Source organism: Fusarium phalaenopsidis (assembly GCF_050370095.1).
Source record: "Fusarium phalaenopsidis strain FUZ10S chromosome Unknown contig_32284, whole genome shotgun sequence".
In the NCBI taxonomy this organism is placed as follows: domain Eukaryota; kingdom Fungi; phylum Ascomycota; class Sordariomycetes; order Hypocreales; family Nectriaceae; genus Fusarium; species Fusarium phalaenopsidis.
Window position 1 is genome coordinate 314,257 of NW_028145414.1, and position 12,007 is coordinate 326,263.

At 50.0% G+C, this 12,007-nt stretch overlaps 3 protein-coding genes across 3 annotated transcripts; 1 reads left to right on the plus strand and 2 right to left on the minus strand.

The window, feature by feature from the left end:
• Window positions 1-871: 871 nt before the first annotated feature.
• Window positions 872-2,625, minus strand: LRP88_02065 (general substrate transporter; the record flags this gene model as incomplete). The annotated part of the gene is made up of 4 exons (XM_083238736.1): window positions 872-1,270; window positions 1,322-2,045; window positions 2,096-2,471; window positions 2,520-2,625. The coding sequence occupies 4 exons, from the start codon at window positions 2,623-2,625 to the stop codon at window positions 872-874; spliced, it is 1,605 nt and encodes a 534-aa protein (XP_083105331.1).
• Window positions 2,626-5,634: 3,009 nt separating this feature from the next.
• On the plus strand, window positions 5,635-6,754 carry LRP88_02066 (uncharacterized protein; the record flags this gene model as incomplete). Its single annotated transcript, XM_083238737.1, has 2 exons — window positions 5,635-5,961; window positions 6,014-6,754. The coding sequence occupies 2 exons, from the start codon at window positions 5,635-5,637 to the stop codon at window positions 6,752-6,754; spliced, it is 1,068 nt and encodes a 355-aa protein (XP_083105332.1).
• Window positions 6,755-9,158: 2,404 nt separating this feature from the next.
• LRP88_02067 (uncharacterized protein) lies at window positions 9,159-10,406 on the minus strand (the record flags this gene model as incomplete). The annotated part of the gene is made up of 1 exon (XM_083238738.1): window positions 9,159-10,406. One exon carries the CDS (start codon window positions 10,404-10,406, stop codon window positions 9,159-9,161), a length of 1,248 nt encoding a protein of 415 aa, XP_083105333.1.
• Between the last annotated feature and the right edge of the window lie 1,601 nt (window positions 10,407-12,007).

A 12,007-nucleotide genomic window follows, 5' to 3' on the forward strand; every position in this document is an offset into this window, starting at 1 on the left:
CGATTACCCCGAAAGCCTATCAGACGTTCGTGACGATTTCCGTGCGTCCCGAGGACGCTGCGTGAGCTGAGCTCCTGCTAATACAGAATCTACCACTTTTGGGGGCAGTAGTTTACGAAGTTGAGGGTGTGATGCTATCTGATATACGATGAACTTTTCCCTCCTGGAGTCGTTGGAGCCCTGGGACTAATATCCTTTAGGCAACATCATATTTACAGTCTATATCGTGCCAGAAATAGACTAGTCCAGGGTAGCGGCATGTGTACCTCCCCGGGGATATGCATCAGGCAAGAAAGGCTAGTAACGTAACGTTGACATTACTTGGGTGGCTGACTTTTGGCACGGAGAGCATGGCTTTGATCTGTTCACGAGTTCAATAGACAACTCCCTTGTAGTTGACGTTCATGACTCTGTCAACATCTTCGTTCTTCTCCCGAATGATCATTGGTTCAGTAGCCGAACCGTGGCTCAATACGTAGACAATGTCTGCCGCATTGAGGCAACTGCAAATCTTCCCTGGCTTATATTTATCCCCTTTAATCCAGCTCTTCACTGATGAATGACTGCATACATCAACCTGATCTGTGAAGACCTCTGTTTGTGGGTTGAGAGCCTAGCTGTCGCGGCACCTATGGCTGACGCACCGTCCGTCATTGTAAAGATACGCCAAGCAATAGATATAGTGATTAGGTGGCTAGAAAAGGAAATTTCCAAAGAGTATGAAAGGAATGTTCAATTGTGGTAAGGATAATCTAGAATCTAGTTCTTGATGGGATTGTAAAGGGGTGTTGCGTATTGCTAAGCCTCAAGAGGTGGGATTGTAGTGTATTTCACAATCAAGCCTGGTTAAGGATAGCCCGAAATGTCGCATTCAAGCTGCATCTCGAGCTACCTTCTCGTCATACACCTCGCGAAGAGTACGCTCCTTCTTTGTAATATCTTCCACACCGCTTCTATCATTGAAAACCTCATCCATCTCTTCCAAAGTCTTACCATTGGTCTCCGGCACACAGAACCAAACCCAAACCAGAGACAATAGACAGAACACAGCGAAGAAAACATAAGCTCCAAAGCCAGTCTTTTGAACAAGCGGAGGCGTGATGAGACCGATAATGAAGTTGTTGATCCAGTTTGAACATGTCGAAATGGCCACACCCTTGGCACGTAGACTTGATGGGAAGACCTCGGCTGGCATGGCCCAAGGGACAGGTCCCCAAGAGGCACCAAAGGCAAGCATATAGAAGAGTAGGAACGTGACACTTGTCCAGCCCTCAGCAGTATAGCTTGGCCAGTCGTGTGAAAACTTGCCCACCAAGACAGCAATAATAAGATGCGGGACAAACATCAGGAAGCTGCCAGTAAGTAGGATAGTTCGACGACCAAATCGATCAAGTGTCCACAAGCTCGAGAAGACACCAACCAGCTGTGTGACATTGAGGACACCTGACATAATAAGCTGCATCTCAGAGTCGAGGCCCATGGTGCCAAAGAGCGTAGGAGAGTAATAAATCAGGGCGTTAATTCCAGAAAATTGTTGGAAGAACATAATACCCGCACCAACGAGCGTACGGCGCCAGCATCCAGGTTTAAGGCAGTCTGCCCAGCTAACAAGCTCCAGTCGAATCTTGCTAGCATGATCGGTGCGCTGAGTGAGTCGAGGGTGCCTCTCTCGGAGGATTCCAGCCTGGAATCGTGCCTCGGCGATGATATCCATCCATTCACGCTGGACTCGGGGGTCGGTTTTGGGGAGGGCTCGCAGTTTAGCAAGGCTATCTAAGGCTTCGTCTTCTCGGTCTTTGGACGCTAGCCAGCGTGGAGAATAAGGGAGGAAGATTGCGCCGAATCCAAGAAGAAGGCCAGGGAGGATTTGCAAAAGGAATGGAAGCTGCCACGACCAATGACTGGTCATATCTTTGGTTCCATAAGTGATCCAAAATGCGACAACAATTCCGATAACAATCGATAGCTCCTCGAAGACAAGGAGAGAACCTCGGATCTCTGGGGGCGAAATTTCAGAGATATATAGCGGAACAACCATGGAGAGCCTAACAAGTTAGTAGATGTTAGAGCAAAGAAGGATATACTGTGAACTCACTGTCCAATGCCTATGCCGCCAATGAACCGGCCGATGACAAGCATAGTATAATCAATAGCACCGGTCTGAATGGCCGAACCGATTACAAAGACAACAACAGCAACCATAAGAGATCGCTTGCGAGATATCCAGTCGGCGATCCATCCCTGGTTGATAGCTCCTACGAAGGCACCTAATGTGATCATGGCCGTCATAAGACCCTTCTTAAAGCCTGCGCCTGGTGCGTCGTTTCCGACTTCGGGGAATCGATCGAGGAAATGGGCCATGACAAGTGTGACGCTGATTACTCCTTGGTCATAGCCGAATAGGAGGCCACCGATGGCAGAGAAGGCAGCGCACATGGCAACATAGGGAGAGGAGAAGAGGCCACGGAAGCCTGCAACAAAATGTCAGCTCGGAAAGTTGAAGACTTCGAGTTCCCTACCTGACGGGCCATAGGGCTCCACGGTCATGTTCATGCTAACATGCTCCTCCATTGCGATGTCATAGTCATCGCGCTTCCCCTTGACTGGGTCAAGTTTGCCGACCATGATGGAGATTGGCGAGGTGAAGGAGGTAGATAATGGAAGAAGCAGGGGAGATGTGCAGGTGCAAGGCTGTAGAGATGATGCCTCAGAATGTGGCCAGAACAAGGTCTTTTATAGTTTCGATCCTTGGTCAATGCCCTCTGATCAACGGCTTTCCCCCGAGCCAGTGCACTATGTCTCAACAGCCAATCGAGACTCACGAATTAGACTACTCCTCCTTCTCCACAGTTCCATGGGGGAAAACATGGGGTCTGGGGTTCAGAATTTGGGGTTACGCGAGTCAGTTTGTGGGGTGTTGTCCTTGGTGACGTGTGAGTGGAGAATTATCGGGATTGTTGACCTTTTCACGGGGCTATGAGCTTGGATATTCCTGTGGGGCCGGGACCTTTCCCCTCTTTTGCAAAATCTGGACCTTGGAACCGATATTCGGGCCTTTGTCTCCTGACAACGCCGCCACACAGTTATGATATAGTCGGGGCCACCTGCCCTGTGTCAAGACTGACCTCAGGTTATACGTGGAGTGGTAAAACATGTCGGCAGCTTGTCTAGTGAGTCCACCGGGAACTTTGCCCGTTTCCCCCACCGACAACCTCGACCCTCCCTGGCTATGATGACTCAGTCCGGTGAATGAACGTGTGGTGGCTATGTTGGCTCCAGTCTGACAATCGCAGGCCTGCAAGACGCAGCATCTCAAGTGCGTCTGGGGAGAAGGCGAACAATCCCGGGCCTGTCGCCGGTGCGCTTCGACAGGCAAAGTCTGCTCGACAGCGCCCGCTTTTCGCTTCAAGCATTCAACCGAGTAGGACCCACTCCCCCACGTTCAGACAGGTCATGTTGAGTTGAGATTTCTTACAGGTCACCCAAAGAGGATCAGACATGGGTCCAGTGTCCGCGGCGATGTAAGTTGTCAAGGTCCTTGGAGCTATTGTTTACTAACCACCCGAAAGTACGGTTTGTGGACGAGACGCAAGATGTTGAGGCCCAGTATTTGTCCGAGAGTCCGTGGCAGATTGGCCATCAAGAGATATCTCTTGGTGACTCGCCGGCGGATCTCGATCCAAGTGCAGGCCAGTTCGAGGTTGACGTTGATGCGGAGCTCGTGAATAGTTCGAGAGAGTTACGTTTGACCCCTGCAGCCGTCTCATATAACGTTCCAGGACATGGAGTCGACTGCAGTTTCACAACGGTCCCACAGAGTTCTTTGCTGGGGCTGGCCAACGTCGAGGCTGGTGACGTCTTTCCACTTACCAAACCTCATGAAGTCTGGTTGATGGAGTATTACCGAGATTACATGTGCACCTGGGTAAGCAAGGCCGTTCATATCGAGGTACCATCTGTGCTGACTATTGGAGTTTGATCTCTGCGACTGTAGGCGCCACTTTGCTATTGTCGTTCCTTCACGCGCCGCAACTTGCCCAACTCTTCTCAACGCCATCTTTGCCCTCTCTTCTCGACATCTCAGTCTTACCGCGCAATATGATCCCTATGCCGCCGACAGGTACCACCAAGAATGCCTCAAACATCTGACGACCGTCTCGAGCGATTCTTCAGCGCTGACAAACGACGACTTGTTGGCCGCGACAATACTCTTGCGGACCCTTGAAGAACTCGATGTTCCCCTGATTGGCACAGACCACGAAGGCCACCTCCTAGGAATTCAGCTGTTCATGAACACGCCCAATACATCTACGTATCCAAGTAGTCTTCGCCAAGCTTCGTTCTGGATTGGACTTAGACAAGAGATTTACATGAGCTTTGTCGGCCAGAGACCCGTCAAGATCAAGCTCGACCACCTATTCATCGACCGATCATTCTCTCCCGCGGATGACGATACATGGGCAAATCGCATCATCATTCATTGCGCAGAGGTCATAAACTACTGTTTTGGAGTTGGTGGGCGTAATAAGAACGAGTATCAGGACTTGATCAATTACGATCAGGCTTGGTTGCGGGCTCGACCAGTGTCATGGCTGCCAATAGCTTATAGCGAACCCAATGAGAGTGTGGGCGAGGTGTTTCCATACATCGCATATCTCAACCATGCTGTCGGTATGTCAACACCGCTTCCATCAAGGAAAGACACTGACTCCACAGTAATTGGCCTTGTACACAGTATCTTTGCGAGGATTCTGCTCATGTGTCACGATGACAGAGCACCACGAATCGGGCCATCCGCTCGACAAGCTCGGAGGAGGATCGATGTAAGTGGTCCTGCTCATCACTCCCGCGTAGTCTAATATCACATGATTAGGATGACATTCGGACACAAGTCCGAGAGCTCTGTGGTACTGCTCTTTCCAACAAGGCTACCCGGCCCGCAATGTTTACCGCGTGTATGGGGATTACAGCGTGTGGGGATCGATTCACTACCGCCAAGGATCAGAGGGCGCTGTTGGACGTGTTGATCTTGGCCGAGGCTGAGCACTCGTGGCCCACTGCTGCGGCACAGGCGCACTTGAAGAAAGCCTGGGGGTGGGATGCTGCAGCGGATTCATGATGTAGTTGCCTATATGTACCAATTTTGTCTGGGGTTTGCCAAGATGTTCGACATGTACAGGTGCAATGACTTGTGGGTTAGTGAGGAAAAACAGGAATAATAAGGTGAGAGCTACAGCCAAATCAGTCTTGTGTGTTTCTCTACCCCATCTTAATGTGGGTTGTTCAGGGGCAAGGGGCTGGCCCGGCCCATGTTGAAACTCCTTGGGGCAATTTTTTTCGTAGCGTTTTACCGAGTCTCCAATCGGGGCAATTTCCCCCGAATCAGTGCCCCATAGTAATGCCCCCGCCATGAGGTTAGCTGCGGGTCGCGGTTGGGGTGACCTTGGAAACTTCACGTTGGCAATTGGACAAGCCGCTTCTTCAGTGGCGGATGTTGAATAGTCACAAACATTTGGTGAACAATGAATGGACCGACCTTCCATCGGGCCGTCTGCCATCGCAGCCATTTAAACCCATAGAATGTCCTTTGATCGAAAGCGGACTGCTCAAGTTCTTCACCTTCCAACATTCACAATGCCCCCCCGAAAGCTGCAAGTTGGAGTCGCAGGTCTCGGTCGTATGGGCAAGCGACATGCCCTCAACTTTCACCAGAACGTGCCCCGGGCCACCCTTGTGGCTGTCAGCAGTCCAGACGTGGCCGAGCGTCAATGGGCGACTGAGAACCTCGCTCCCCATGGCGTAGCTGTTTACGAGAACTATGCCGACATGATAGCTCACCAGGGTCTAGATGCTATCTGTGTTGCCTCTGCTACCGCAGTTCACGCCGAGCAAGCAAACGCTGCAATTGCTGCAGGCAAACATGTCCTCTGCGAGAAGCCTCTCGGGACTACGGTTGAAGTTGTGAGCTGAGATCTACCAACCTGATCCTCTAGATACTAACAGCCGCTTCCAGTCTCAATCTGTTGTCGACGCTGCCGCCGCCCGTCCCGATCTAAAGGTCATGTGTGGCTTTTCTCGCCGCTTCGATTCCTCCTACCGCGATGCCTACCAGAAGATGCAGTCAGGGTTGATTGGACGCCCATCTGTCCTTCGAAGCCAGACCTGCGACGTTCTAGACCCTTCAGGCTTCTTTGTTGCCTACGCGCAGTTTTCAGGCGGCATATTTGTGGATTGCAGCATCCACGACATTGATCTAGCCTTGTGGTTCTTTGGTGAGGACTCAAAGGTTAGATCAGTCCACGCCGTGGGCATCACGGCTGTTGAACCAGATCTTCGACAGTATAATGACCGGGATAATGCTGTTGGTGTGGTTGAGTTCTATGACGGCCGGATCGCGTACCTATATGCGTCCCGCATGATGGCAGCCGGCCAAGAAGACTCAACAGAGATTATTGGCACCAAAGGCAAACTGACTGTCAACATCGTTCCGACCGATAACCATGTGCGGATCTACGAGCCGGGGGGGATTCGACATGAGCTTCCGCAGAACTATTGGGGTCGTTTCCGCGCTGCCTTTACGACCGAGGCCATTGAGTTCACAGATTGTGTGTTGGATGACAAGCCAGTACCTGTTAATTTGACGACGGCAGTCACAGCAGTACGGATTGGCGCGGCGCTGCAACAGTCAATGATTACTGGACATAAGATTTCATTTGACAAGAACGGCGATCAGCTCCAAATGGCCAGACTGTGAGTAGAAGCACGCAAAAGTCCAACCATGATCGATAGGCATAGAGGTACTTGGGTAGAAATTAGATAGATTTGATCACTCGGCATTCACAGGAAAAATTCAATTTCAAAATAGGGATTCCGCATCACTTATAGCCTTTGTCTTATCAAGTTTATGCTCTGGGTTAGCGCAATTTTGGCCCTTGGCATCTTTTTTTGCAACTTGGCTTTCGTCAATCAACTTTACTGTCCTTTGACATGCGTTTATCTCTACCTCTTTCCTGGCAACGCTTGTCGGTATTATTCTGGCTATTGTGTTGGTATTCGCAACTTGACCTGTCTTTTATTCGCATTGTCACCGTGATGCCTGGGACGTTTACAATCCTCGAGTCTTCAAACTTTTCACTGAGAATCTCCTTGCCTTTCATCAAGTTCTTGATCACTGGGGCGGGGCTGCAGATCTAAGTAGCAATAACGCGAGGAAATGGGAGGATGTTTGGCATTCCTTGCAGCTTGATTTGGCATATACCACATTTTATACTTTATACTATTCTCTTAAATAGATTCTCAAACGTCGTGCTTCTTCTTGGTGAGGTGCGTTAAGTAAATTAAACCACTGGTGCTTATTAGAGAGTTAGAAACGGTTTCCATTTGATACAGGGTAGATCTGTTCCCAGTCAGTGGCGCTTATTGCCCAGCAACTACTGTTAACATAACGCTCCACAAATAGTCAATACAGTAAACACTAACACGCGACTCCATGGCGAAGGACTGGAACCTTTAGAACAGCTTTTATTATAGAGCATGTCAATGTAATAGCATGCATAGTCTTATAATTGTAGCCTAGGTCAACGATCTCGTTAAGGAGGCCGCTGGCGTATTTATAGCATAAATACTTAAGTCTAAGCTCCTAACATGAGAGCAAACCCTGACGTACCAAGTCAGAGTAACCGGCTCACCGTATCATACCCGATGTCTCATCTCTGTGCTACTAATTGGTACTGAAGACTGCCTTCGTGTATGTATGTATCTTAGGTATTGATGGTTTCGGTAGATTCTGGGGCCAGTTCTCATTGAAGCCTTTTTAGAAGAAGATATAAAAGATAATTCGAGGAAAGGGGGATAGCAAAGGTTGCCATGTATCAAAGACAGCCCCCCCGTCTTCTGGCAGAGGATTCGGTATAGTGGAGGCACTCCCCTCCGCACACATATATCACTGGGATTGTCACGTCGATCGTAAGCGTCGAATTTGATGTGCATGCCAGCGATCGCAGCCGTTTGAGATGTGCCAGGGCCTAAACGGATAGCTGCGCCTCTGCTTCCGTGTTGGAGCTCCCCGGGGTCTTGGTCTCATGTTGACAGCGATGGGTTGGTCTCGCACAGGCTCGTAGGATGTGTGGTTGATGGAGGCGGATCTGTTGGCCTTGTTGCGCTCCTTCGCTAGACTCATAGTACCGTCTTCGGCCAGAGTGAGGCAATAGTCAACCATCTTGGCCTGCATGTCAACCCCCACTTTGAGGTTTGGGGTGTAAGCCTTGTTGATGGACGCGAGTGAAGTCGTATTGCCGGATCTGGCTGGCGAAGTAGTCCAGAACGAAGTCCAGCAGTGGCTCATGCGCGCGAGAGTTCTAGGCTGCCTCTGAAAAGTTTTCCCGTTTGCATTCACTAGTGTTGGTGACCACCTTGGACAAGAATTCCAACTCCCTGTCTGCCCTCCATGGTCAGAGTGCCGCCGAGGTCGCCCATTGCTCTGCGCCATAGAAGCTTGCCTACTCCTCCGCCAGTTGTTTCGAAAAGTTGCTGCCAGGTGCGAACGAAGAGACTGCCGTTGGGTTCGCTTCGACGGACAAAGAATTCCAGTCCCTTCCCATTGAACCACGCCCTTGGCCCAATCTCATCGACGTTGGCCAGACTTTTGACAAATGTCATGACAATTTGAGGGTTTTTTAGCGATAGCTAACTTGAGTAATGTCTAACCCTAAGATAGCTTCGTAGTAAAGAGGCTCTGGGCCTTTGAATATTGGAAGCTTGGTAAATTTCCTAAAAGATTTGCCTAGTGAAGTGGAATTTTGTTATCAGGGTTGGATTTACAGGCGTCATATTCGAAGTCAAGATGTGGTTTGAACAGATCTGGTCGATTCTCAGCTCAGTACGTTAGATCTGGTCCTTCAGATATGTCACCCTCTTCAAGGGAGCTTAGTTGTTGGCAGAGAGGCATTTCGTACGATGGAAGTTTTAGCCCGACTATGACAAACTATGTCACAAATGACATGGAACGTTGCTAGCAAAGATGATTTGAATGTAGTTTAACGAGATACTTGAGTATACCTGTTGAGGACGAAAGTCCTAGGTGCTCAACGAAAGTTAGAAGAGAAGATAAGAATCCTCCACTGCCCATCCAACGGCCCAAGCACACTCGGCCTCGAACCCTACTGAACCTCACGTCCAGTGGGACCAAAGTTATGAATCTGCTTGTCCTCAACACCAACAGCAATGAACTCGTTTCCAACATTGAAAATATAGAACGCCTGGTCGATGCCTGGGACTAGGGGCTTGCGTAGTGTAACCGCCCCGACGGGCTGTTGGTACCCTCCCTTTCGGAGGATGGAAAAGGCCTGATGAATCTCCAAAGGCACAGGCCAGGAAATGACGTAGTCTCCCACAAATGGAGACTGGATGACGTCGACTGGGCCGAAAGAGCCCCAGCCGTTGGACTGGATGATTGCTGTCCTATTCCCGTCGAGACTCGCCACAATGCGGTTGTTGACAAGTCCCCACTCATTCTCAACCGGCTCGGTCGTCGCGGGCGTGGCATCAATTTCGTACAACTTGGCATCGGGGTATTGCTGCTTGATTATGTTGAAGCCAATGTTGACGAACCCATCCCACGACAGGGGAAGGCTGGCAGCGTTCTTCTTGGTAACAGAAACCTTGGAGCCGTTGGAGGAACCATTGGCAGGGGAAACGGAGAAAGAAGCAAGGGGCTTGGCCTGTGTGGCATCGTTGGGTGGCACAATGCTCACGTCGTAGACCACGCGGTACATGAAGGGGGGGTTGGACTGGCCGACGAAGACGCCTACCTCGGTGGCGCCGACCTGTTGGGAGGTGAAATTCCACTCAATGTTGCCATTATCGATTCCAGCGTTAATCAGGCTGATGTAGTTCCTATCAAAGGCAACGTTGACGGTTCCCCCCTGACCTTTGAACGAATCGGACTGCTTGAGGGTGAAGGTCTGCCCGAGCCCCGTGACGATCTCCGAATTGCCGGATACAACCTTGACCTCGGGGATGTTAGGTGGGGCCTCGCCGCCTGGAGCGGGTTTGCTCTCCTGGCGGCCATCCTTGAGGAGTGGGTGGATGGGGATGACCCAGCTCTTCTTGTTCTCGGTGTTCACGATCACGGTGTTGGATGGGAACACACGACTAGGGAGCTGGATGTTGAAGCCTTGGGTGATGGAGTAGGGCGACTCCTTGTTGATGATGGGACCGACCCAGCCTTGCAGCTGAAAGAGGAGTCCACCCGTGAACGGCAGGCGGTGGAAGGTGATGTCCCGGGTAATGTCTACGTGCTTGCCGGAGGCCTTGAGGAAGAGCGTCTCGGTGTCGTTGTCGTAGAGAGCGCTGATGCTGTCAGCTGCGATGAGCTGAAGGTGGGTGAGAGGGGCTTGGGCTGGCATGGTGGGGTGGGGTAGATGGATGTTGGGTGTTGTTGGTGAGATTGTTTGATGATTGTTGATGTGCTGATGTAGGGTGATGGAGGAGGAGAGTTATTGCCTGGGCTCGTGGCCCTTTATAGCAAGAAGAACCAGGCCTGCTGATACGAGACACACGGTAGAGCGCGTTCTGCCCTACGGTTTTGCAAGGAATGATTGAGAGCGCCAGCTATCACCTGGAATTCTGCCTTCCAAAGGCGAATACAAGGTCGTTCGCTCAATGCGCAAAGGCTTGCAAAAGTCTAAACATCTTGAGAACGAACATCGTACGACACTGGCTTTGCCATTCCAACTTATCACATTTCCTGGCCGGCAAATTGGCCACTCATACTTTGCCCTATCGTTTGCATGTGATTTCACATTTGACAGCACGGAACAGGGCTGAGTAAAGTGTGCATCATTGGTGAGGCTTTGGATCGCAATACCCGCGCCCGCTTACGAAATCGTCGCCTACATTCCACTTGATACTTGTTGCATCAGATACTCAAACGTTGGGACATTGATAATAAACCGGCTAATCTTTGGGAAGTCTTAGGCCATATTATTCTTTTAGACAAGTAATTTGTCAAGGGCTTGTGCTTCCTCAGGCTACGTCTCGTTGCCAGCGAAGGGATTCGGGCTGATGGCGTGTTTTGAGCAACCCTTGCTAGCACGGTGCCTCAGGAACTGCCAGAAAAGAAAAGAAAACAAAGTTGCGACACACACATGCACAACAGATAGCGAGCTAGTGAGCTAGAGATGCCTTTTTGTAAACAGGTTTCTTACTATCCCTTGAACTAGCAAAGAGCTACAGCCCATATACTGCCCCAGTATTAATAAGATTACTTAATTATACGGTAAATTAATCTCGTTTGTTACGATGCTATAATACATGTACTTATTCTCTTAAGGTAAGACTCAATGATGATTAAAGTATCGCTTAGAGAAGGAGATGTAATTGGCTTAGCCCCCCGAAGTGACAAGGCCGGAGCTTCTTGCCAGCTTAATGGATAGTAGTAACTATGCCCCTGATAGAACAAGATGCATTATACTTAGACAGATAAAGGCTAGACTGTGTGCATGGTTGAAAGCCTCACTGGGAAAAAGCCTCAGCTAACCATGAATGTATTATCGCAGTTTGCCATCTGAATCTCTTAAACCAAAACAAGAAGGATACTTTTCTGGCATCAGATGGTATCGGTTAGTCATTGGTTCGAAGATGGTTCGTATAACCTCTGCCCCGTTGGTATAGAAACCGTGGGAAAGGTGCCACCGGGCGTGGAGCCACTACTCATGGTAAAGACGGTTTAGAGATTGCATAGAAGAAGGATTAAAAATCTAGTCGTTGCAATGCGATCTAGGACTCTCCCCACTCGTACAATATATGTCGCAAGTTGGCATTGACACTTTGGATGATGCAAACTGATCTGGGTACTGTGACGCGGTCTATTTCTTCTAGCGTAGCGCAGGCTTCGCCCAATCCAAGGTAGTTTGGAGATGTATCTAGAGGTATTCGGAATGAAGGTCTTCGAGGTCAGGGTTGCCTGGTATACCGGGTCCTGGATTGAGACTTGCCACGGGGCGTG